The sequence below is a fragment of the Bos taurus genome, chromosome 25, assembly GCF_002263795.3.
Source record: "Bos taurus isolate L1 Dominette 01449 registration number 42190680 breed Hereford chromosome 25, ARS-UCD2.0, whole genome shotgun sequence".
Lineage (NCBI taxonomy): Eukaryota > Metazoa > Chordata > Mammalia > Artiodactyla > Bovidae > Bos > Bos taurus.
In genome coordinates, this window is record NC_037352.1 from 39,609,911 (window position 1) to 39,636,676 (window position 26,766).

Sequence of the window (26,766 nt, forward strand, 5' to 3'; positions counted from 1 at the left end):
TTCACAAGCTTTGGAATTGCTAGCTTGCTGAGAAGTGTTAAAATTTAAGTAGCAACTCTGTTCCTGACAATCAATAACACAAAATCCCTTTAAAAGATTCTTCCCCAGGTCCTCACAGAAAAGTACCACAAGATGCTTCTCTTAGGGCTGGAATGCAGAAGAACCTTTCAATAGGGGAAACCACCCCATAGAAGTCTCAATAGCTTTTTCCCTCCCCCTTGGGGATGCCCCTTGCTCCTCTGATCTAGAAGACTAAGGAATTCCAATCTTTCCCAGCTGGGCTATTAAAAAAAACCTCTGCTCCACAGATGGGCATCACTGAGCTTTTTTCCTGGCTTCCAGTGCCCGGAAACCAGAAGGCGGTAATCACCCCTCCACTCTGTCTGTTGGTTAAAAAGCTGGTGGTTTTCAATCTTCCCAAACATACTGAAAGCTTTTTTCCGATTAAAAAAAAAAAAAAAAAAGAGCATCACTATTTTCTCAATTAAAGGTACTTGAGGAAGGAAACTAGTTTCCAAAGAAAATTTCCTTAATTGCCAAAAGAACTGTTATTACTGTTAATACTTAATGTTTGTGCTGCCGTCTGCCTTCTGGAGGCTGTTTCACATCCATGACCACACGAGACCTCTAGGGGAGGAGGCACTCTCTCCCTGCTTAACAGGCCGAGAAATCAAGGCTCCAGGAAGTTTAAGTAACTTCTACCCAGACATATGGGCTGTCGCCGCCTAGTCTCCTGGGGGGGTCCAACGTCACTGAGAGCAGAGCAGCAGGGCTGCCAGTGTCTCCTCGTGTGACGAGGTACAGGCTGCCCAGCAGCACCCAGGAAGCACACACACACGCATACACATACACACGCGTGTGCGTGCGTGCACACCAGGAAGGCACACAAACCAGAGGCTGAGTGTCTCTGGGCGGTAACGAAGGTGCAGGGACCACTTAGATGGCACCGGGAGGAAGCAAGCAGCCAGAGCCTGGAGACACTGCACAGGAAGTGCCCTGGCCTGTGCGCCAGGGAGAGCAGGGGACGGGGGTGGGCAGGAGGGCAGGGCACGGGGCAGGGGGTGAAAACAGGGAAAGTCGATTAAGAGATGAAAGAGGCAAAGCCACCAACACGACAGATGGACGTGGTTTGGGTCCTGATTCAAGCAAGTCAATTGTGAAAAGGCTTTTTTTTTTTAAAATAGGGACACTTAAATGTGGACTGAGTGTAAGATGATATTAAGGATTCTATTAATGTTGTTTGATGTCCCTGTTTGAGTATTTACTGCATCACGTACGGATGAAATGACAAGATCTCTGGGACTTCTTTTAAAATACTCTAGCAAAAAGAGTGGGGCAGCTGATGAAACAAATACCGTCAACTATTGATGGTTTTCCAAACCGAACACAAGAATACTCCGCACCTTTGAGTGTATTTAGTATTTTTCCTGATGGAAAGTTTTTAGAAAGTGACTGTTTAGTCACAGCATTGCCAGCAGTGAGCATTACGGCTGTCTTCAGCTGCACACTTGGTAGGCGAGATGATCAGATCTCACTGATGCTGTCCCTTGTATTTTTGGTACAAATAAGAATGAACGTGCTTTCCTTAAAACAACTTCCCCCAGGTCACTGAGAACTAAGTGGAAAATCAAGATGCGAATTTATCATTTTTCTAATTGTAATCCCACTGCTGAGTTGGCTGCAGCTGTCTGCACTCCTTCTCTCCTGAAACAGAAGGGTTATCGTAAGAATTATAGTAAGAAGATACATCCACCTAAGCGGGGCTTCCCAGGTGACTCAGTGGTAAAGAATCTGCCTGCCAATGTAGGAGATGCTGGGTCGATCCCGGTGTCAGGAAGATCCCCTGGACGAGGCAACGGCCAACCTACTCCAGTATTCTTGCCCGGGAAATCCCACGGACAGAGGAGCCTGGCGGGCAAGCCCACAGGGTCACGAGGGTTGGACACAGCTGAGCGACTGGAGCATGGGCTCACACGCATCCACTTAAATAGCCACTCAGGAGATAAGCTTCATTCGGCTGCATCTGAGTCACTGTCAGAGCCCCAGCACCTAGAGGAGGGCCTGACTCACCCCAGGGCCCGGATTCGTCCTTTTTCTCGGGAAGCAGCTGCCGTGCCAGGCGCTGTGGGATGGCTCCATGGTGACCTGCACTGGGCGCCATCGTCCACATCCACACATGGGAAACGGAGGCACGGATGACAGCCTGATCCTCCCATGTCATGGAAACTTCCGGAGAGGTACACGTTCGTTGTTTCGACGTCTGTCAGTTGCTCGGTATTGCAGCAGGAAAGCCAAGGGCTCGGTCACAGAGAGCACGCAGAAGGGGAGCTGGACCATCACCTTCGGGGTCCGGGGAGGTCACGCTCAGGGGAGACTCTCCTCTCCCAGCCGGGGCTGGCCATGTGGACGCGAGATGCAAGTGCTCTGGGTTTCTTAGGCTGACAGTGCACACTCAGGACGGGGCGATGGCGGAGGCAACCCGGGCACACCTCACTTGCAGCTCCCCCGTCACAGGCCCGTCCGTGGCACCAGCAGCAGCTGCAGAGAGCGGTGCCTGGTGGGGGCGGGGCGGTGAGAGGGTGCTGCGCCCTGTGGTCCCTCCCCAGACCCCTCGTCCCAGCCTAACTGTGAGAGGACCTCCGACACTCCCCTTCATCCCCAGATTGCCACCGTCGTCCATGTCAGGGTAAGTCTGAGAACCTGCCAGGCCAGGAGGAGCCCACGGAGACGCCCAAGGCCCCCGAATGGGGTGTGGGCCCGGGTGAGGCTCTGGGACAGAAACAGATGCATGCAAAACGCCAGGGAGACGGAATAAAACCTGGCCTTTAGGTAACAATCATACGGCAACATCGGCTCACTGATTTTGACAACGTCCCACACGAAGGCAAGTTAATGAGAGGGGAAATCGAGCATGGGGTTTGGGGAACTCTCTCCCCACGATTGTTCTGTAAACCCAAACGTTCTGAAATAAAATGTTTAGGAGGTGGGGAGCAGGGAAGGCCAGCCAGTTAACGGGGCAGTGTGGACCGGGGCGTGTAGGCCTGGACTGGACACCAGGTGTCCTGCAGGGAGGACGGCGGGGCTGCAGTGTGTGGCCACCAGGCATGCCTGGTGCACGCTAGCTGGACGTGGAGAGCTGGGACTGAAGGCCGCGGGACTCTCCTGGAGCTCACACTCTGCAAAGTGGGCCCTCCTGTCAGGGCTCACAGGAGCCTCTCCTGTTTGGGGACCTGCTGCCTTTGGGGTGCACTGAGAGCAGGGGGCTGGGCCTCACTGACTGCGAGAGCGGTCACCCGATGCCCTCTCCAGTGGCACGTTGAGCCCTTGGCCCCCATCTGCACTGGCCCTGCCCAAGATCCCCGTGGGGGTCCTTTCACCTTTGAATGTTTTTATTTTTTATGTGTAATTTTACTTGCCACTGCTGCTACTGCTAAGTTGCTTCAGTCGTGTCCAACTCTGTGCGACCCCATAGACAGCAGCCCACCAGGCTCCCTCGTCCCTGGGATTCTCCAGGCAAGAACACTGGAATGGGTTGCCATTTCCTTCTCCAACGCATGGAAGTGAAAAGTGAAAGTGAAGTTGCTTAGTCGTGTCCGACTCTTCGCGACCCATGGACTGCAGCCTACCAGGCTTCTCCATCCATGGGATTTTCCAGGCAAGGGTACTGGAGTGGGGCGCCATTGCCTTCTCTGGTAATTTTACTTAGTTATTTTTGGCTGTGCTGGGTCTTTGCTGCTGGGCGGGTCTTCTTTAATTGAGGTGAGTGGGGGCTATTCTCCAGGTGCCGTGTGGGCTTCCTGCTGCAGTGGCCTCTCCTGTTGCAGAGCAGGGGGCTCTATTGCGCTCGGGCTTCAGGAGAAGCAGCACTCGGGCTCAGCGGTTGCAGCACGCGGGCTCAGCGGTTGGCGTGCACGGGCTCAGCGGTTGGCGTGCACGGGACCACTTAGTTGCTCGGCGGCATATGCCATCTTCCTGGACCAGTGATTGAACCGACGTCCCCTGTGTTGCAAGGTGGATTCTTAACCACTGGATCACCAGGGAAGCCCTGAATGGTTTTTTTCTTAACAAAATCTCCAAAATTACATATGCTATAAAACCTGGATTGACTCTGAGAACTGTACATCCACAGAGTAATACTAAAGGTAAGTTTTATTTAAAAACATATAGACACATACATAAATATATATGTATGTATTTCTCAAAAAAGTAATATAAAATCATTTCCAAAATTTGGAGGAAAAAAAAAGGGGGAGCAGCAGAAAAAAATGAAATGAAACAAGCATAGGTTGATACTATGGTCGTTTTCTAAACCACCCTCATGATTTTTCAAGTGCTCGCTGTAATTATTTTCAAGTTTTTCAGAGACTCTGACCTATATTTCAGTGCTCAGCTCAACGAGTTATTGAAACTACTTTGGTGGGATGAATAACATTTACTTCTCTATGCTAAAGGGCCCTCAGATTATTGTCATCGTGTCAACAGAGACAGTTTCAAAGCCCAGACAACACATAATCTCAAGCTCCTCAGAGTGAAGCCACTAGGATGGGGGCTGTGGAATTGATCCCCGCTCTGAGCCACTCGTCTGCTCTGGGTGGATGTGAGAACTCAGAGGTGAGCGTGTCTGGGCCATGGAACAGCCTCTCCTGGCTTATTCACAGCTCATCCGGACGTTAAAGGAGAAGCACAGATAATAGCTGGTTCCATGAAAGTTAAATGAGATCATTCTACAGGATTCTGGATAAGGAATGATTAAAAGAATGAGAGGAATATAATTTGTAGTGGCACTTTAGAATTTCAAGCTTGAGCTGGCAGAAATAACAGTTCTAGAATAGGCCGTACTCTTGAGAGAAGACCACGAGGTCTTCCGTGATTCTATCACACCATCAAACATACCTTAAGTGAGTGAACCGAAGCACAACTGTGAAAGGGTGCTGTGACTCAGACCTGCTCATGGCGCCCATGGCGGGTGAGACTGAGGTCTCCAAGGTCCCCGAGGAGGGCTGGGGTGAGAGGCTGAGACTAGTCAGAGGTGCTCATGGGGCCAGGAGGGGGAGCAGGAAGGGACAGCATTTTCTGTCTCAGACAGAACCCCAGAGAGCAGGCGGCTGCAATAGTCCCACAGCCTCCACTTTGGGAAGGCTTTCTCTGCTGTATCTGTTTTAGAGAAACAATAAAACTGTGCACGGTTAGAGTTTTAAGTTTTGTCTTAAAAGTGAAGAACAAAAAGAGCTGAGAACTTGGGAACTAAATGAAATTCCCGGCAAGGAATATGGCCAGAGTGACGGCAAGAACAGGCTGTGAGACCGTCAGCCGTTCGCATCCCTGGGTCTGAGCCTCCTAGCTCTGGGGGAGATGCCAGACGCACCCCAGCTGGGCTCACGAGGGGACTCGGTCCTGGGAAGGGTGTGGTCCCTGAACGGGAGAGGCTGTTTGCATCAGAGGAGATGCTAGCTAGAGCGGCTAGACTCAGGGCCTGGACAGGCCCAGAAGTGGAGGGGAGCTCAGCCCGGGGTAGGAGACAAGCCCCCAAGCCCCCCGCCTCAGTCCGGCTCCACGCCAACGACATGGCGACACGACAGGGAGGGTCTGGATGGATTTTAAAATGGGAGCAAGTGCTGTCAGTGTGAGGTTCAATATGCAAAACCCACAGAAAGTGGGCTCGGATAAAGCCACCTCCTCACTCTCACAGGCTATGAGAAGGCATCCGTGTGACATGTGTTTCAAAGATAGTTGCAAATAATCTGAAGCATAAGAACAAAGTCTCTCTGCCACTTTGGCAAGAAAACAACACGCAGCCAGGTGTCAGCTTTGAAGTTCATGATACCAAGCGGGGAGGAGGAGGCTACACATGCTCCTGGGGTGGCAGCTGCCGGCTGACGGACAGACAGACACCCATGTGGGAGGAGAGCAGGCTGAGCCGTGAGCGGTCTCACCGGGAAGGCGGGCTTGCCCCACCTCCCCGGGGACACGACTGTGCGGCTGGACTGACCTGAACTGCGCCAAAGCCCGGCCTCTGCGCTCTAAGCAATGAGCGCCTCTACGCAGGAACAGTCTGGGGCTGGCGACCGGGTCGGAAGTGCGCCTGGAACTAGTGTCCAGGCTGTTGGAAGCACAAACACATTTGGGGGCCACAATTGGGGCCACCCCACGGACTGGAGCCCACCAGGCTTCCCCACCCTTGGGATTTCCCAGGCAAGTATACTGGAGTGGGTAGCCATTCCCTTCTCCCAGGGATCTTCCTGACCCAGGGATTGAACCCCCATCTCCTGCACTGGCTAGCCGATTCTTTACCACTGAGCAACCAGTGAAGCCCAAAGATTTTAGCCACCATTGATTAATGAGGGAACCAGTAAGATGTTACAATGTATCAGAAGAGCATTTGAAAAACATATACACATGCTGACCATCGGGAAGGCTAAAATGAACTTACAAACAGTTGCAAAACTGGCCCATAGCTTCAGAGCAACAACCAACCACTACGGTCACGACCTATCACAAGGACGATTTCCATGGACAAGAATTATTTGCATCATTGCGAGCTTTCTAGAGAAAGCTCTAGAGTTGCGAGATTACCCTAGAGTTGTAAAAATAGCTCAAAAACAATGAAAAGTACAGGCCCCTAAAGCATCAGGTGACCCTGAAGGTGGCTCGAAGGGCCACGGTGACCTGCCCTTCGGTCCACTTCAGAGTCCCTCACAGGTTTTTCTGGCACTCTCCCCCGTGGGACTGTACCAACCTTAAAGACTAGTCTTGATCAAACTCGACCAGCACTTTAGAGCAGGCCACGCCCTCCTGCTGTGTGACAGTCCTCAGCCTGTCTGCAGGGTCCCCTGCCCTCTCTCTTTTCCTTTGTTTGAGTCACACAGCCTGTGGGACCTTAGGTCTCTGACCAGGGATTGAACCCGTGCCCCGTGCAGTCAAAGACGGCTGTCTTAACCACTGGACTGCCATGGAGGGTCTGCTGGGCCTTCCCCCCTCCGCCCAGCAGGCTCATCCTTCGGGCTGGGCCTTGGGATGTGGCAGTTCTCTCCAGTCCCTGGCCTCTGGCAGAGACGCCTGGGACCAGAGGATGACCAGCTCCCTGGGAGGAGCTCGGGACGCCTGCAGGGGCCACGCTCCGCACAAACGGGCTTTGGGCCGGTGGCACCTGGACCCACTGCGGCGGCAGCTTCAGAGCTCTGCTCCGTGAGCGTGCTGACAAGGCCGTCCTGTGACACTGGCTGTCGAGAGGGCAGGTGTCACCCAGCACCTGCCTCCTCCACAGAGCCACGCAGAGTGGTCTCTGCAGGACCCACTTCCAGGGGGACGGAGGCTGACTCTGCCTGCCAGGCGGCGCTGGCGGCGGCCAGTACCCTGAGAAGTGGGACGTGGGGACTGTCTGATGGGGTTATTTAGAACCGTCCGCTGGCACAGCCCTCAGCGCTGGCCAAATACCATCTCCATTTTAGCACGTTAGCTGCTAAGTGGCTCTTTCTGACCGTGATTAGCCAGCGTGTTCACGGGCTTCTTAAGGGCACTGTTACCTAATAAAAATAAACCCCAGATTGTTGGCCCAGATGACAGTGCTTGTCTTGCTATCTGCTCAGCAGGGAGACATGTGACTTGCCCACTGATACGTGGGCTGACTTGGCCGAGGCCGCAGATGAAGTCAGGGCCAGCCGGAGAGAATGGTCCTCTCCACTTCAGAGTCTTTGTGGTAATGATGCTCAATGTAGTCGTGATGACGGTATGAACTACTCAGGACTCTCCTCTAGAGGCTCTCAGGGAAAGCGTCTGGGCAGTGGCCAGCTCAGGCGGGCCCAGCAGGGGAGCCAGGGGCAGAGGATGCCCTCGGTCACCTTCTCGGCATCCTGGCCCCTCCTGCACGCTGTCCTCACTTCAGAAGCTGTTTCCACACGCCTCGGGGTGACACGCTGCCCCCTGCCCTCGCCCGCCCCGGCCTCCCACCACTCCCGCTAGGGGCACCATCCGACCGTCTCCCGCCTGGGCCCTCCCCCCACTGTCTCCGCATGGCGGTTGGAATGAAGGCACCTCAATGGGAGAGCGCAGCACGGCAGGACGCGAGGACACGTCTGACCATGTCCTTCTGTCAGCGGTTGAGGCTGACCATGTCAGCATGCAGCCAGCACCCGGCAGAGCGCCTGGTGCAGAGCAGACGCCCAAGCAGGACTAAGTACTGGGCAGATGGATAGATGGAATGAATGACTGTATGTAAAGCCTGCTTCTTACTTAGGCAAGATGTCTGACAAAGAGCCAACAACCATGCACACTGTTGGAGCAGCTGGCGTGCACGTGAAGCCGTGCCCTATTTTATGTAACCCGGGCACCCCAGGGCACCTCCCTCATGGCCAGGGTCGGTGACTATGACCCGAGTACATCCTCTGGGAATCCACCAGGGAACCTGACCCCGTTCATCTGTGAGTGCCTATTAAGGGCACAAAGACGACGGAAACAGAGTCCTGATTCCAAGGAGACGACGCCCACGGGAGTCGGCTACGTCAGGATCCCGACGGCAAGAGGCCGCTCCTGCGGGGTCCTCTCCACCCCACGCAGACAGGGCGCCCCTGCGGGCACGGCCCCGGGCCCTCAGCATGGACCCTGGCACCCACCGAGGGAGGCCCTGGGGCCACTCCGGCTGCTGCCCGCCTCGGCGCCCACGCTGCCCTTTCATTTTCCCGAAGCCTGAGCCACGGTTTCCATTTGAAACTCTGTAAAGCATCCGGAGGTTTCGCTGGCTGGTGTGGGTCTGGGCCAGAAGGAAAGGTTAAAGACATTAAGAGCTGGGGAGAAATCTGATTATTGCCCATGGCGACACCACCGCCTTGCTACTTACTGTTCTCGGACAGCTCCACGATGTAGTAAAGAACAGGGCTGTTCCCGTCGAAGGGTCGGACCCAGGAGAGCACCACGGCGTGGCTGTGTGCAGGGTTCAGGCTGGCCACGAGGTTCTGGGGTGAATGGGGCAGCTCACTTGGATACAAAGGAAGAAAGAAAAAAAAAAAAGCACGTATCAGAATTGTGTGATAACCTCCTGGCTCTCACACTGCTGGCTCCTGGGGTGCGATGTTTGGAAAACAGCAAGCAGGCCCTGAACACAAATACTAATGACTCGCTGCCCTTCTCCCCCACAAAAAAACAAAAACCATCACCATTCACAACGTGTTTTATTTTCCAAACGTAATTTGATTTAATCCCTCTGGTAGGGATTAAGCAACTAACAACTCTCGCTTAAATCGAGTGGGGAGTGCCCATTTCATACAGTAGATGGTTTAATTGAGAAAACTTGGTCACCAATTTGCTTCTGCAGTGAGACGCTGTTAATGGGAACACAGCAAGCCACCTACGAGGAAAAGGCCCGGGAAACAGGGTCGACTGTGGAAGTTCCCGACACCAGCTATCTGGAGTCACCAGCCAAAATGCCCATATGTGTCCTGGGACAGTGTGGCCGTCTCGCGACTGGGCGTGCGCAGTTATACTGTCGCCCTGGTTCTGTTGGGTAATGGAGATTGGGAGAGGCGTTGAAAGGCAACTGCGGTGAAAATGCTAACTGAAAACCCATGGAAACAGTGAACAACCCATCAGCAAGGCCATAAAATGCAAACACAAAGCAGATAAATTCTGGAAAGAAGTTACAAGCAGAAGGGTCTTCATTGGGATTTACTGATGATGAAGCTTCAAAACCCAGTTGTGTGGTTTCTGCCACTGATAGGGGTGAGACCTTGCACTTCCGAGCTGCCAGGCCCGTGTTTAACCTTCGCCCCTTGGGCCCTGGGGCAGGCCCTGTGTTTTGGACTTTAGGACTGGCTTCTCCTCCTGCTGGAGGGGGGAGGGGGCTGGAAAGGGGACGCTGGGTGTGACCTGTTTCACCCACCAGCTAGCTCTGGTCTCTCTTACACATCAATTACTGCTGACCCACACAGGCCAGCACAGAAAGCCATAATTATACTTGATATTTTTAATTTAAAAAATGTACTCATTACCCTCGGAAATTTATTAAGCTGTTACGTGCTTGCAGCTACCTAAGAAACACAGCTCTCTCTAACCACCCATGCGGTTTATAAACAAACTAATATTTCTCATGTAGACCGCGACTTTAAATCAGTACCACGAAGGATGAACTCGGGCCTGAAACGTCGTCCTGTTTTCTCTTTAATTGTGAACTGAGTTTTAAATCAGGAGAGGGGCCCCTCTGCTCTGTCCACAACACCAGCGCTCCCGGGGTCGTGAGGCTCGGGCTGCCCAGAACCCTGCGCTCTGCTGGGAGTCATGCCGCTCCCCTGCCCTCAGCAGCGCCCCCTCCCCGCTCGTCAGCCAGCACTGCCCCCCAGGCACTCTCCAGCGAGCACAGCGCTGCCCGCGGGGGCCAAGCCCATAACCCATCACTCACCCAGCCTCCAGAGCCCAGTCTCCCCTCTGTGGGGACCCTCTGAGCCTCCTCGCCCCCGACTCAAGCAGAACTCATCACGCCTACCTCGACTCTCTCTGTAATTGATAGACTTTTTAGTTGGACAAATGTCGTGAAGCCCACAGAGCAGGGCCAGGGCGTGTGCTGGACGACGGGCCCTCGTCCTCTGCCAAGCAGCCTTGTCCAGCCCGCGTCACCAACGCCTGGAGCTGAGCGGCATGCAGGGGACATGGGGAGGGTGGGCATGCTGACCCCGCCGGGGCAGAGGGAGGAACCGAGCCCTCTCCAGCCCGCCCTCCCAGATGTGGACACAGCCAGAAGGTGGCCCTGGCCCTGGCCGCCCAGAGCGCCCAGCTGGGGAGCCACGACGGGGACAGCAGCTGAGAGGCAGTGCCCTGCAGGAGAGGCGGGGGCCGAGGACGAGAGCATCGGGGGTGAAGATGGAGGACTGGGCGGGCAGCGGCCACTGGGGTCACAGGCAGGGCCGGGGGCACCGTGGGGTCACAGTGGGGGAACGCAGGGCTTGCACTGGGTCGTTGAGGGGGGCAAGTGAGGGAGGCCCGGGTCCAGAATGTCTGGCTGTCGGTGTGACGCTGGCTTTTCGGGGCTGGAACCGGGACCCCAAGGGCAGCTCGCTAGAAAGGGTCCTGGGGACTCACTGTCGGAGGGTGCTCTGTGTAACCTTAGGAGGGAGAAGAGGCGAGCGGCAAGGCTGGTCAGTGGTCAGAGGAGGCAGGCGGCCAGGGCTGACGCAGGTGGGGTCAGGAGAAGACATGGCAGCCGGAGGAGGGGTGCACGGTGGGCCCGGGACCAGCTTCGTAGAACGGTCCTCCTGTCCCCGCAGAGGGACGGACAGGACAGGGGGCGGTGGGAAGGGACAGGCTCCTTCTGCACAAGAGGAGAGTCGGCCGTGGCCTGGAGCGTCTCTGCACACCCTGTCCCGGGGGTTACGAGGGGTCCGATCCTAACGTTCCCACAGCCGGGAAGACCCCGGGTCTGCGCTCAGCGTCAGATCATGCCTCTCAGCCTAAATGGGGTGCACTTAGCAACAACCCATCTGACAGGTGAGTGGACGGCTCTCTTCCTGGGGCTAGAGTGCTGTTGAGACGGAGGGCTGCTCACCACTCCGTGTCTGCTGGTCACTCCAGGCAGCCTTCCGTCCAGGCGTCCACTCAGGAAGCCCTGGAGCCAGCTTGGACAAGGCCCTAGTCCATCCATCTCACCAGGGGCGCGGGTCTGGGGTCCTGCCTCCCAGCCCCTGAACAGCCCCCAAGGGGAAGAGCACAAGGCCTGCAGAAAGGGGGTACGCCGGACAGCAGCAACGCAGCCCCAAGCCTGTGGCGGACAGGTGAGCAGAGAATTCTAGAAAGACTGGGGAGACTTAGGAACTTAAAAGGCAAAGTGGCCTTGAGACATTTAGCGCCGGTACCGAGATCTAGAGCCAGCGGTGCCCAAGGACGTCGCCATTTGGGACGCAGCTAGAGATAATGAGCCCTCGTCCACCGCCGCCCAAGTCCACGGTCACCCCCGGAGGACGGCCGACGCAAAGTGCGGTTTTTACATACATTACAGGACTCCAAGTCGGAAGGAAATTTAGATTTTTTTTTTCTTCTGATTCCAGCCTCTCCCCATTTGGAATTCCTCTCTAGCATATCTCTGGCGTTCAATATTACCGGTTTCACAATGCAAAGAACTCTTTAATATACATTGGAAACGTACACTGTTTCTTTAAATGATAAGTTTCGGTTATCTGGAAAATTAAGCTTGGTGAAATACTCGACTAACCCGTCCACAGCTGACAAATGAGGCTTTCCGATATTCTGAATCCACTTGGGAGGATCTTATCTGATAGCAGGAGAGGGTGTCTCAGCACGTCTCTGCCAGCTCGGAAAGGAGATAAACGATCAGCAGAGTGACTCGCGACCCTGATGTGCAGACGGGGTGACAAACGAAAGGATCCGAGGACGCGGGGGTGAAGCCCATGCTGAGTCACTGCGCAGTTTGAAGAGAACTCGCCATTGGGGAATTAGGCCGTGGTAAAGGCAGAAATTACCAACAACCAGGCCCGGCCTGTGCGGCCGGCGAGGCAGCGAGGTGTGTTTGGGAAAAACCAGCTGGGGAGAGACCCGAGAGGAAGCGGATGGTGAAGGGGCGCCCGCGGGGGGCTGCCCGGGAGGGAGAGGGGCCGATGAGCATTTTATAGAAAAATGAGCATTTTCCTATAGAAAAGCCCTGCCCCTTGAGCGGACAAACGACGCCTCGGTCAAACCCATCTTCTCTGACTTCACTCCGAGGATGAAGGCAGCGGGGGCTCGATAGCTCTTGAGAAATGGCACTAAATTGTTCGCTCTGTATTACGGCTTTGTCAGAAGTGGTTCTAGTGAAGGAAACCTCTCCCACTGCCTCGGGGCCACGTCTCCAGCCACTCCGTAAATGAGGCTTTCCTCTGTACTCTGGCTCAGAGGAATTAGTCTCTGGTCTCAGAAGGAAAGACGCGGTGCTAATTGGGTTTTTAAATGATTAACAGTCAACCCACAGAGCCTTGGCGTCTGGTCCCTCTGGGGTGCTCAATACAGCAAGAAGCTTCGGGGGTCTGCAGTCACCCCAGACCCGGTTTCTTCCTGTAAGGCCCCAGCAAACTGGTAGGACAGACACAACTAACACGGCCGGTGACCAGCATAACCAAGACTGCGTGTTGTTAATTGGTCAGATGCGTCATGAGACCCTCTGGAATTGCAGAGACTTCTCCTCTCTGGGAGGGGGTGAGGCAGACCCCTCTGAAATTAATCCTCCTTGGTGGTACCAAATACCCAAACCTGTCTCAATCTGCTAAGTGGAGCGGGGCTTCCTCAGACACTGATGGGCCACCTGTTCCAGGCACCGAGGCCTCCGTGGCAGATAGACATGCCTGGTGCGTCCGAGGGTCACAGACTTCAGGCAGAAATAAAGTAGGGTGAAAGAGAGACACCTCTTGGCCCCAGTGTGTGTGTGGGGGTGCTGTTGATGAAAAGAGGAGTATTTTTTTATGAGATGGTGAGGCATAGTAAGATCTGGGACTGACTGTCCCCCCTGAGCGGGGCTCCTGGCCAGTCCAGTCAAACTTCACCGCCATCCTTCAAGGTAAATGACAACGCACCCCATTCACAGGTGAGAAGACCGAGGCTGCAGCATGGGAGCTGGGGAGGGGGCCCCAGGCCAGCATCGCTCGGGGGCAGCCGGTGGCCCTGCTGCAATGGTGGCTTCTCCCCCAACCAGGGTCCCCTAGCCCCCCTGCCCCCCAGGCTGACACAGAGCAGACGCTCCAGGGCGCCAACCATGGAGCAAGCCCACAGGAGAGCTGCCAGCGGCCGGCCTGCTCCTGAGAAGCCCACTTGTAACGTTTCTAATTTCTATATTTAACAAAGTGGCTTTTAACTCGAGCGGGGAGGCTGGGAAGCATGCTTTCAGGCTCTTCTGAAGGACACTATTTAGCCGAGAGTAGCTCTCAGTCACTCCTGCAACAGGAGACTGTGGTTGTTGTCATCCGAGCGAATCCGGGAGATGTTAACGTGCTGGATTTGCAAGTTCTCTGAGAAGCTCGAATGCCCCGCAATCCTGAGTTATGACTATTATCATCACTATTGTCATTGCCGACGTCCTAGAGTTAGGACCTTATTGGATCTAAAGATACGCGCGCTCTAACCTACAACCTTCCCCATTCATTCCGATTTGGAAGAACTGAGAGCTCATTACACCAACAATTCACGAGGACCGCTGTCTCTCACATCAGCTCTGCAACCAGTCGCACCTAAATTGGTTTGAATCGCGAAGCTGCAGTATTCTGTATTTGGAGATGAGGTGTTTTCCCATTACAGAAAGCCCATTATTTTATAGATACAGCAACATTTGCTGGGAAAAAAATGCATTTTACTTAGAGGAAATCAAATAAGCAAATAGTAGGGAAGATATGTAAATCAGCAGAACATAAAAGCTGTGCGGAATAAAAGCGCCCACTACACTGCAAGCGTGCAGTTCGACTTCTGCTGACAGAATCTTTATGAAATGCTCACATTTATTTATTTGGTACCAGTGAGGGATGATCTGAGTTCTCAAAGGTAGTTTAACTGTGAATAGCGTGGTGTGTCACGTGGATTCATGGGTCGTGGACGCCAGAATCATAAACAATTTTTAGGAAGGTCTTCCCCTGAGCTGTGGATGGGGGAAGGAAGACAGGGGACCAGGGCTGAGCAGGGCGGGCACCCTCAAGCGGTGGGGGGCCCAGGCACGCACACACCTACAAGGAAGGCCAGAGGCCTGAGCAGACTGGCTGCGAGGACTACCGGAGGCCCGCGACACACAAGTTCATTCAACCACCAAAGTGCATTCACTGAGCGCCCCAGGTATGCCAAACACGGCCAGGCCTCAAAACGCAGAGCTGTGTCATCCTCCAGTCCCGGGAGAGAGAAGGGGGAGACAGAGGGTGAGGTGGTTAGACGGCATCACTGACTCAGTGGACGTGGATCTGAGCAAACTCTGGGAGAAAGTGGAGGACAGAGGAGCCTGGTGTGCTGCAGTCCATGGGGTCACAAAGAGTCGGACACGACTGAGCGACTGAACAACAGCAAATAAACGCTGCAGAGATGACCTGGTCAGCAGGCCCTTCAGCTTCCTGCCTGTGAGGAGAGGGGCTGTGGGGGGCGAGTGTGGCCCCCACGGCTCCCCACCCCAGAAGGCCAGGCAGCTGCCCATCCCGCCTGCCTGGCCTTCCTGCCACCTCCGTGAGTGCTGGTGGGAGGTGCGTGCCTCCCCTCAGAGAGCAGTGGGCTCTCAGGGGCACCGGGCCGGCCTGCTGTCCTTTACCGGCTGGAGATTCTGACGGGCATTGCGTGGAAGGGCGGGGTAAACAGTTCGTCAGGACGCAGGGTCGGAGGGGATCATCGAGGAGGAAGAGCAATCGTGAACCAGCCAAGCTGAGGGCGGACACGACCCGACTTTAAGGTTGCCGACCCCCACCCTGTAAGTGTGCGTGTCTGAGGCCCAAGGCGATGACCAAACCCCCAGCCCTGCCAGCGTGGGTGTCTGCGGCCCGGGGCGGCAGCCTCTGATCCCTGTTGTCGACCCGCCGCCGTGTGACCAGCGTGGAGGAGCGGCGGCGGGCGCGCAGGCGGGCACGGCACTCACATCACCTCCAGGCGCGCCGTCCTGGAGTCGTTCCCGCCCTCGGAGATCACCCCACACGTGTAGTCCCCGATGTCGCCCGACCACGTCTGGCTGATGAGGAGGGACCCGTCTTTCTCCACCACGACCCTGGAGCTGCTGGACGGGGCGATGACCACGTTGTCCTTCTTCCACACGTAGCTGTGGGCCAAGCAGAGAGGCCTGAGTGAGGACCCCGGCCGCTGACCTTCGCCCTCTGTTGAAAAGTGAGCCCTTGGTGACTTGTGAACGTGTGTGTGTGCTACGCTGCTTCAGTTGTGTCCAGGCCTTGTGACCCCATGGACTGTAGCCCACCAGGCTCCCTCTGTCCGTGGGATTCTCCAGGCAACAATGCTGGAGTGGGTGGCCATGCCCTCCTCCAGGGGAATCTTCCTGACCCAGGGATCAAACTCGCGTCTCTCATGTCTCCTGCATGGGCAGGCGGGTTCTTTACCACTAGAGCCACCTGGGCAGCACGACTTTGTGAATGAATTGTAGTAAATAGTAAGAACCACTGAAATGTGCTCTTTAAAGGGTGTTACCTAACATGGGAATTACACCTTAAAAAAAGGAAAGCAACCTAAGGTCTTGGTCGAAACACAGAGGCAGATGCTGAAGTTAAAAGCTGGACACTGAAGACAAGGGCAGGCACTGCTCAGTCCTGGGCTTCGGGACGGGCAGTCTGAGGGGCTGTGGTCACACCTGTCACCACTACATCTGTCCCTCCCACGGAGGAACATCCTGGAGGCCAGAGTGAGGCTGCACGGGGGCAGGGCTGCGTAAAAGTCCCCAGGGCGGAATTCCCCAATTCCTGAAGAAAACGCATCACACCCCGGCAACACGCTTTCTTAAAACCCAGTCATTCAGTCCTTAAAACTGCACGCTCTTCTCTTTTTATTCCTTATGACGCTTTGGCACGCTTTTCTTTTCACATGTAGACGCCGCTAGGAGCCCGCCAGCCTGGGGCTGTGGGCGGGCAGGGGCCCCTCACTGGTCACTGCTGGATGGGATCACAGTGCTGGCTCTCCTCTCCCAAATCCTGGACTGGATTTCCAAAACGCGCCCACTTCTTTCAGGCTTGACGCACACAGAGCACAGGTGTCGCCACTCGGCTCGTCCGGCATCACCCGCAGACAGAGCGGGACCGACCCTGCGGGAAGGAGGGGAATCCGCTGCTCGCTCCGGGAGCAGCGATCAGGGCCAGCGCCCCTCCGGTGTCCAGGCGGGGGCTGCCAGAGTGAGCAACTTAATCACTTCTCAGGAGTGAGCTCCGACTCTGTTTAACCACATAAGGAGCTACAAGGAAACCGCACAGATCTGAGGGGTTTCTCTCGTGGCCTTAGGGCAGCAGAAAATACCTGTTTGTCCTGTGTTGGGTGACACTCCTAAGTCCTTTAGAAACGAATGAATTCTCTAGGATCCAAGAATTCTCTAGGTTATCTTCTAATTCGTTGGCTTTTGTGTGTTTGCTTTACATTCAACATTCTTGGAAGGAAGGCAAACTTGATTTCTGAGCTCTGGGGAACTCCAGAGAGGCAGATAGAAATACAACAATTCTCAATTTGTCCAACAGCTGCCCAAGAAGAGAGAAAACAGCCGGGCTCCACATCCAGGTAGTGACGTGTCTATGCGTCCACCGCCCTCTCCCCCTGCTCAGAGAGGAATGGGAGGAAGCAGGAGGACGCCTCGGTTCCGTCAGGGCCCTCTCCCCCTGCTCAGAGAGGAATGTGAGGAAGCAGGAGGACACCTCGGTTCCGTCAGGGCTGACTGCATGCCTTTGGGGCTGAGGCCAGAGTGGAAACACGAGGATGACCGTGTCCTCTTTCTAGATGCATGCTCAAGGCTGGTTCTGAAAATTAAAAACTCTTCTGAAAGTGGCGGCTCTTGGGGAAGAAGCTCGTGGTCGACAGCCACCTGGGTCTGCTGCCCCGTGTCCACCTGGATGGTCAGGTTCTTCATCACGACCTTCCAGGCTGAGTCAGACAAAGCTGGGGCGGGGTCACCGTCCCCTGAGCGGGCCTTCACATCCTCCAGTTCCCCTCGTTCCATGTGTTTTCCTCTAAGCGAGGTGATCACTGCGGGGCCTTCCCCCACGTGGTGCTCCCTCTCTGCCTGATACACAGGAGCCGTCCTTGCGGTAGAGCAGACCCTTCGGGTCCAGCCCGGCCCCAGTGCAAACACTGCTGAAATCCCATTCTATCTCTCTGGATTTTTCTCTCATTAAGTATCAGCCTCTGACAAGCACGTTTTACAGATAGTGTATTAACCTTGGCAGAAAAATCATGAAACGCTGTATTGAAGTCATGAAGTGGAGCACAGCTCGCTGTAAATAACACATAAGGCTGGAGTGGAAAATGGGGTCTGTGTGATTAATGAAGGGGCCCGGGACTGTACGAGGCTGTAATCAGGGATCTGTGGCTGAAATCAAAGCTCCCGAGATTCTCTCCTCTCATCTCTACCTCAGGGCCCCAGCTCACGGAATGTTAATGCTGTAACTGACGGAGCTGACCGGAGAGAAATGCGTGGGTCGTGGGTGGCTCCACAGTGCAGCGTGGCCGTGGTCCCCTTGATCACCACGAGGTCCTCTGGAGGGGTCACGATGGACGTTCGATCTGCAAAGACACAAACTGCAGCTCAGACAGGACCCTGTGGCTGAGAGCTTCCTCCCTCGGTGGGGGGTTGGGGGGTAACAAACTGGTCATCTGACGTCACAACCTCGCTTCCTGTCACCTTGGCAAAACGAGTGTAAACGCAAGCGCTCAGAGATGTTCAGGGAATGGAAAGCAAGCCCATCTGCATCTCGGGGAGGCAGGCAGGCCTCCCGTCCCCCACCCCCCAGGTCATGCCCCGACCTCGGAACGCTCCAGAAGGAAACGGGAAGCAAGATCACAGGCAGGTGTCTACCAGGCTCTACGCTCTGAGGAAGAATCTGGATTCTTTCCCGAGAGGATCAACATTCTGGTAAGGTCCACACTGCACCTCATGGCTTTGCAAAGCACTTTCATTTATGGGTTTACTTAATCCTTACAACAGCCTTGCGAGGGCTGTGATCCTCCCAGTGACCAGGAGGGGAAACCGGTGCTCGGCCCTGCAGGGTCTCTTGCCGGATAGTCCAGGGCCAGTGCACGGGGGACCCGGTGCTCTCTGCAGGCCTGAACGCCCGCCCGCACTCCACGGCCCCGCCCTGTGCCCCCACGCCGCACACCTCGAGGCCGGGGCTGCTCTGAGGCAGGAAAGAGCCCGGAGCCCAGATCAGGAGGCTGGGTCCCTGCCTGACCGCTCACCCGTGGGGCATCCAGAGAAGCACCTCTGCTCGGAGCTCGGTTTTCCTGCCTATGAAAGGGGTGCTGCTGTTTGCTCCCACTGGGACAGACAGGGTGGGGGTGCCTGGGGAGACCCCAGGCCACGCGGGGCTGTGCCAGCCATTCTTGTGTTACCACAATTTTGCATCTTAGCAGACCCACAATATGCTCTGCTGAATGACCTACAGAGATGCAGACATCAGTTTTCCAGAAGCTTTTACACTTAGTTAATTTCCAGGGACGCTGGATGAATCAGACGTGGCTGACACATTAGGTTACCCCATGGAACAAAACCTCTTTTCTAGTAAATATTTAACAATATGGGGCGGGGGGTGCTGTACTCATGGTTTTTTAAAAAACTAGTGATATCTTTAGAAAACCTAATAAATTAGGAAGGGCCATTTATCAGAGTGGACACCAACTATATTGTAGAAATTTAAACCAGATATGAAATAAAGCACAAGTGCTTTTCTAGCTTTTCTTCAAGGAAGGTATTTTAACAAATTACTCACTCATGCAGTTCAAAGTTTCTCTCCTCATATAGATGGCTTTAGCAAAATCTATTAATGAGCACTGTTACTGGCTGTTTTGGACAATGTTTTGTAGTGATATGGATACGGATGAAGCAGAGAGGGAAAAGTTTATCAGCTGGTGAGGCTGAATACTTGGTAATCCAAACCCTAGGTTCTGGAAAACAATTTATTCTGCATTTCAGAAATAGTGTTATAGTTCACTCCTACACATAGGAAACGTCCATACTTAATATATGAGGAATGTTTTAGTTGGTTATAATTACAGTATGGGAAAAATACTTCCCCTTGGATTTGAATTCTTGATCTATTCTTCTCATGTGATTTGTATAAAATTAGCCAACTTCTCAGTTTTGTTATTTGAACTAGTTTGGCATAATACCCCTACTCTACTGACTTTAAAAAGTTAACCTTTTATCTCTCCTGAAATGTTCCCATTAAGTCTTTGAATACATTTTCTAATTATTCTTTTAGAAGCTGAAAAAGACTAATTGCTCAACAGATTTCTCTAAATTAGTTGTAAAAATAATGATTCTCCTTTGATTAGATTAGGGAGTCCAAGGGCACATTGACATCCCCAAGCGCAGACGATGTGCTGATTAAACCATTAGTAACAGATTGGCCCGCGTGGGCCGCGGTCCTCACTCCACACGGTGAGCGTGGCGGATGCGTCCAGGGAGCCCTCTGAGTTGGCTGCGTGGCAGGTGTAGCTGCCTGCGTCCTGGATGGAGACGGGGGCGATCTGCAGACCCCCAGACTCCAGGAGCATGAACCGGGGGATCCGCACAGAGCCGCTGGCCAGAATGTGGCTTCCTGCGGACGACAGAGAAAACAGGGACGTGAGAACTGTAACGTTCAAGGAGATGCAATGCTGTGGCTGCAGCCGGGAAGATAAACGAGGAAATAATCGGAAGAAAGTGGAAACTATACGCACGGAAGTAACCAAAGCAGTTTGTTTAGCAGTCGTTAGGATAACCGAAGCCAAGAACACCCTAACTGTCCAATGCGGAGAGACTCAGTTAAGAAAATTGTGATCTGTGAATGGACATGTACACTCTGCTGTCTTTCTCCTGTACAGCACGTGGGACTCTGCTCAGCCTCATGTGGCAGCCTGGATGGGAGGGGAGTCTGGGGGAGAAAGGATCCAAGTGTACATTTGGCCAAAGCCCTTAGAGTTCACTGGAAACCGTCACAACACTGTTAATTGGCTAAATTTTAACACAAAGTAAAAAGTTTTAAAAAATTACGATCCATAAATGTGATGGCTTCCTCTGAGTGGCTGATTCTGAGTTTTCTGTATATAAATTTTCTTTTTTCTTTGTGTATATACATTTTCTATCTAAAGCTATTATTACATTCTAAATCAGGAAAGACAAGAAGAAAATATCTAAAATGAAAGAATCCCCTCTTTCCGATTAATTGGTAGCTTCCCAGATCTTTGTGTCTATAAGCTGAGGCCCCTTCGAGAGTTGGGAAGCCACCAAAGGCTTGTCTGGGTGAGAAAAAGTGTAAGTTTTGAGGTTTCACCTGGATACAGTCCATCAAGCATGATCTATGGGGAGGAACCCAATTCAGCTGGGGCTTGTCAAGGACGGACCGCGTGTGCCATCCATTCAGTGGCGGGGTGCCTGAGGTGTAGATGGGGCCGGGCGGGGGGCGGGGTGCTGTGACCAGCCCGGGACGCGACTCCACACAGGAACGGAAACAGAGTCAGACTGAGCGTCGCACACGTCCGCTGAGGACGCAGGTGATCCTGCGCTGGAAGCAGCTCGCTTACAGTAACAAAGGACGTGCTCCTAGCCGTGACCTCCCTCCTTCACAAAGGGGCTGAAACCGGGCGCCCTGATTTAAGGGGCCGCCCGGCCCGAGGCACTGACGGAGGGTCTGCAGAGGAAAGAGCTGTCCGCGCGTGGTAGGGCCGTGTGCCTCTTCTTCGGACGGTGAGCTCTGTGGAGCTCGTGAGGTCTCGCCGGTCTGGCTCCCCAGGATCTTCCTCGTCACAGAACGGGTGGGTGAGCGGGAATAACAGAGGTAACCCTGCCCGGCCGGCTCGCCTCCCGAGGCAGGTGCGAGCCACCTACCTCTGCTCCACACGATGGCCGGCCGGGGGGCCCCGGACACCTCACACCTGAGCACGGCCGTCGTCCCGTCGGTCACCGTGGTGTCCACCGGGAGCTGGGTGAAGGCGGGGGCCACATCTAGGCAGAGGACGCGACAGTGAGACGGGAATGCTCAGGCCAGCCTGGAGGAGGCATCTGCCTGGGAGTTTACGGGACTAACCGCAGACGGTGCTGCAGCGATAAAGGGTGGAACCCTTCAGGACCGACTGTAACCCTCTGCCAGCACGAGGCGGCGAGAGCAGGAGGGCCTCTGCACGCGTGCTCAGTCGCTTCACAGCCGGCGCTTCTGTGACCCCGTGGACTGCAGCCCGCCAGCCTCCTCTGTCCCTGGGGTTCTCCAGGCAAGAATACTGGAGTGGGTAGCCAGGCCCTCCTCCAGGGGATCTTCCTGACCCAGGGATCAACCCAGCCCATGTCTCTTATGTCTCCTGCATTGGCAGGTGGGTTCTTTACCACTGAACCACAGAGCTTTCAGATGAACATTAAAGAGAAGATGGACATTTATTTATAGAAATCAAACAACCTGCTTTCATTGTTAAAAAAAAATAGAGATCTAATTTCTGAATATTAAATATCACCCAAGAGATGACATTTTGACACTTCCTAGGATCCATTTTGAACATTAAAATAACTAGAGTCTAAGGACCTCAGAAAAGAATCTTAGCTTTGTCCCTGAGCCTCACAGGCCCAGAGTAACTGACATGGGTGCTCAGTAAATGCTTGTTAAATGAAGAAATAGATACTGATTGTTTTGCACACTATATTTTTATTTCATGAAAAGTGCTTTAATTAAAAAAAAAATCCACTTTGCAAAGCCCTGTACTTACAAAACAGATACGTAGCATGATCATTACAGGTATTTATTTGTTCCTGCTCCAGTTGTCATGGGAACCAGGTTAAGTGGCACTTTCATTTAAATTTCCAAACTGATCCTCCTGAGACCCCTGTGACCTGGGCTGAGCTGGCTACATTTTGAAGAGAGAGCTGAGACTGGGTGGGATCAGGTGGTCTTCCCTGGGTCTCCCATGAGAGCAGGGTCTGCGGCCTCCACCCTGGGCCTGGTCCAGTCTGTCCCTGTTTCTGTAAATGAAGCCCTGTGAACAGCCACGTCTGCTCAGACCTGTCTGGGCTGCCTCCAGGTTACGACAGCAGAGGTGAGTGGGGGCAACAGAAACCACCTCCCTCAAAGCCAAAAGCAGTTACTGGCTTTGTACAGTCCCTGCCCCGCACACCCTGGCCCCCTGCTGCAGAACAGGCTTAAGTAATTCCGGGCTCAGACACTCAGTCGAGTCTCACTCTTTGAGACCCCATGGACCACAGCCCGCCAGGCTCCTTTGTCCATGGGATTCTGCAGGCAAGAATACTGGGGTGGGTTGCCCTTCCCTTCTCCAGGAGATCTTCCCAACCCAGGGATCAAACCCGTGTCTCTTATGTTGTCTCCTGCACTGGCAGACGGATTCCTTACCACTAATGCCACCTGGGAATCCCCAAGTAATTCTAATAGATCAAAACTCAGTTTCCAGCTTAAGACCCCAGTATTACTTTTACTGCTTGAAGTGATACTGGTTTCCTAGACTCCACAATGGAGGGGAAATTTGACCCCGGGCAGGGTCAGAGGAAGTGACTCCTAGTTTAGCAAAACGCATGCATGAATATCTCAATATTGCACCAGTGTCTTCTGAGTCACCGCTGACAAGAGCCACTGGCCATGCGCACGCTGGCCGTGATTTGATTTCCTGAACGGCCCCCACACCTGGAGACATCAGCATTTTGCTTCCAGACGGGGCAAGTATGAGAATTCCATAATCACTAAACTCTACTTGCTTTAGAAGAAAAGCAACTACAGGAGGTTAAAGAGAAAACGCACAGGTGCCTTTATCTTATTTTTCATAGTGCCAAAGCATTTCTGTTAATGGGATCATAAAAGAAACTCACGAAAGCACTATAATTGTTCAATAAAACGAAAATAGAGAATAAATATATAAGAACAGGTAGAAAAAGATCAAAAGAAGAAGATTAGGCATGAGCCATCCACTTAGTCTTTCCAGTTCTGCCCAGAAAGATGGGGACTTTGCTTCTACGTCTCAACAGAGCAGCGCGTTCAAGTGGCCGGGGTGAGGGTACTTGGGCTGGACAGAGACCTGTGTTCTCTGAGCGTCCATGGGGCGAGGGCAGGGAAGCCTACTCACTGGTGACGTCCAGGTAGGTGTGTGTCTGGACCTCCCCGCCCGCGTTGCTGGCCAGGCACTGGAAGATCCCTGAGTCCTCTGGACGCAGCTGCCGGACGCGCAGGCCTCCGCCAGCCAGCACTTGGTACCGAGGGTTCTGGAGCTTGTTGATGGAGATGGCATCCTTGAACCACTGGAGGGCAGGAGGAGGGACCCCTGCAGAGAAGTGGAAACAGTCGGGCATTTAAAACTCACTAAATTTCAAGAACTGCTATATGAGGACTGAGGCAAAATGACTCCAAGGTAGAATGGCGGCACTTCACTGGGCATTTCCTCACCCCTCCAAGCGCCCGGTCGGGTGGTATTCTTATCTTCCATGCAGATGGGGAGCGGGCTGCAGACCCTTCCAGCTCTTCCCACGGCCTGGCCCTGCCCTTGACCTATGGGTACAGCTGTGACTGACCTCAGACAGTGCTGGGAGGAAGGCCCCTGGCCCTGCGGTGACTGCCTCTGTCTCGTGGGGACTGGGGAAGGGTCACCAGGGTGGGAGACAGGTGCCCCCTCCAAGCTGTGCCATTGGGCACAGCAGGTAACCCCTCTTCTTCCCTGTTCCCTGGGACTCGGTAAGGAAGTGGTGTCCCCCCTCAAAGGTGACTGTGAAGACCGAGCGCATCAGCACATAAGCTCCTCCCAGCGCCCAGCCCAGGTGGCGTGCTCACCGCACAGCCTGGGACTACAGCACCCCATCTCAGGAGTCGGGGTCACTGATCCACGCACTCCTGATGCACGCATGATCAGTCACATGAATCAGGCACTGATCCACGCACTGGGGGCCTGGTGGATGGGCTCAAGCAGCACGCATGCAGGGCGCATCTGGTCCAGGTTGTGGATTCGGGAGACATCACTGTGGCCCCGAGACCAGGCTGGTGCAGAGATGACGGGGTTGGGGGGGGGGGGTGCTCCCATGCCTGCGCCCAAGAGCGGGTGGGCCAGCATCAGATGGAGGCCCAAGGCCCAGCCACCCCTCCCGGGGGCCCCTCTGCATTCGGGTGATGTCACGGGGAGGCCAAGACTCCCGAGCAGTGAGACGAGCTGCACACGGCCTCGCCACCTGGAAGGAGGCTTGAGGTTGGGGTTCGCCAGGCGGGTGTGCTCAGTGGACAGGGCCACGGGGCAGAACCTGGGGTGTAAGTGAGGGGCTGTCTTTGGCCCAGGAGCACGAGGACCTCTGTTGCTTGTCCCCCAAACGGGTGTGGTCACTGCAGGTGGCCAGGCAGCCGCATGGAAACGCACTGTTCCTGTTGGCTTTGCTGCCTGGGACACACCAGGCCCTCCTCTCGGTTCCCTTAGGTACTTGGGGAACCAGCAAAGGGAAGACTGCTTCCCTGCTCCCTCCTCCCGAAGCCAAGAAGGGTCAGGCCACCCAAGAGGGTGGACCAGAGAGGCCGTCGGTGGAACAGACCAAGGCACTCGAGACGGGGTCCTGGGCTTCCATGGGCACAGGACGCCGGTTGTCGGAAAAATGTGGAAGCACCTGGCTTATTTCTAGATCTTGGATCCTTCTGTGCCTCAGCTTCCCTAAATATAAAATGAATTTGAATAAAACATCTCGACACGATTCACGCTGAAAGGCACACTCAGATCTGTTCAATTGTGATACTGTGTAGGTGTAAGATGTCTTCTTTAATAAATAAAGCTAATATCGTGGAATATTTCAGGATAATGTATTCTCAGATTCTGTTCTTTGCCTTCATTATGTTTCCTGTCACTTTTCATTAAATAAGGAAATTAAAAAAAATTCATTTGAAGGTAAAAGCATAACCATTGCATGTAAAGTCTCAAAATAGCAATTACATGATGTAGCTTTCATAAAGAATAACCTCTTCGCATGCTGCTATGGTTTCATTGTCAAAATTAAAAGAAAGCAGTAAATTATATGATGGCAACGCAATGTTGAAAGACCTGTTCAGTACGTATTTATAAGCCTGTACTTAACAAGCAGTTTACTCTGTAGAAATCATGCAAGAAAAGCATCTTCTTGTCAAAGGAAGAGCCTAACATTGTCATTTATAGAAAAATAATTGTTAGTGTACAGGGAACTAGGAATAGTTCTATTTGGGGGCAATTTAATGTCGTAAACAAAAATCTTATCCCTGCAATATGGCAGACTCTTGTTTCTAAAGTATAAGCACTCTAAATATTTTATAGTCTCACTTTCAGAGAGTTGTTGGCCTTAAAAAACTGGTGTTTAGGCAGAGGTGAGAACAATGGGGCCACGGTAAGGAAAGATTTCCTTGGGAAGTTCACAGGACCCCTCCTCTCCCCTCCTGGCACCATCCTTGTGGGTCGAGCCGGTCACAGAGAAGGGCGCAGGGCAGGGCTGGACACGGCGCTCCAGGAGCTGCTGGGGCAGGGGCCGGAGCCCCAGAGGAACCAACTCCCCTGGGCCGGAGCGGCCTCTGCAGGAGGCTCAGTGGATGCAGGGGCGGGCACTGGACGCCTGTGTCTACGCTGACCCTCCACACTAACCTGAGGGGCACCCCCGCTGCCTCCCTGCAGGTCAGTCGCATCTGTTTGGGTCCAGGCCTAAGCACTGGCTACGGAGAGCTGGTGGATGTGGGTTCGGATCTGGCCTGTCCAGAGATCCGTGAGCAGCGCCCTCGCCAGACCCCAGGTGGTAACTTTACAACAGGGTCTCCTCCATCTTCCCACCTCTGTGTCTAAGGGGGTGCTTTCCTAAAGATTCCCAGAACTGCTGGGAAACACTCAGCCTCCAAGCCGAAGAAAAGCTGAAACCCTTAAGACGCACAGGTCTTAATGTCAAAGGTCCTTCTCATTCCCTGACCCTCTCTAGGGCACTTGTGCAGTTTTGATTATGACCCGGCCCTGCTGGAGGCCTAGTGTGACCACATGTGTGCTGGACGTGGAACAGGAGCAATGGCCAGCGAGGGGTCAAGGCAAGAGGTCAAATCATCCCCGTGACAGAAGAAAGGTCAGTCAAAGGCTGAAAAGCCAGAAAAACAGGAAGATTTCCTATTCAAGAAGTTAGAAAGATCTCTCTCCCCT

General features: G+C 53.9%; 1 protein-coding gene across 4 annotated transcripts in view; it reads right to left on the minus strand.

The window, feature by feature from the left end:
- SDK1 (sidekick cell adhesion molecule 1) overlaps positions 1-26,766 on the minus strand; it is a 746,454-nt gene that overhangs the window by 157,354 nt on the left and 562,334 nt on the right. For all 4 annotated transcript variants that reach the window (XM_024985294.2, XM_059881629.1, XM_059881630.1 and 1 more), the window contains exons 9-14: positions 23,722-23,916; positions 21,494-21,610; positions 20,058-20,225; positions 18,090-18,192; positions 15,566-15,742; positions 8,834-8,970 (exon numbers count right to left, since the gene is read on the minus strand). In XM_024985294.2, coding sequence (XP_024841062.1) covers positions 8,834-8,970; positions 15,566-15,742; positions 18,090-18,192; positions 20,058-20,225; positions 21,494-21,610; positions 23,722-23,916 — 897 coding nt within the window. The remainder of the gene's footprint in view (positions 1-8,833; positions 8,971-15,565; positions 15,743-18,089; positions 18,193-20,057; positions 20,226-21,493; positions 21,611-23,721; positions 23,917-26,766) is intronic.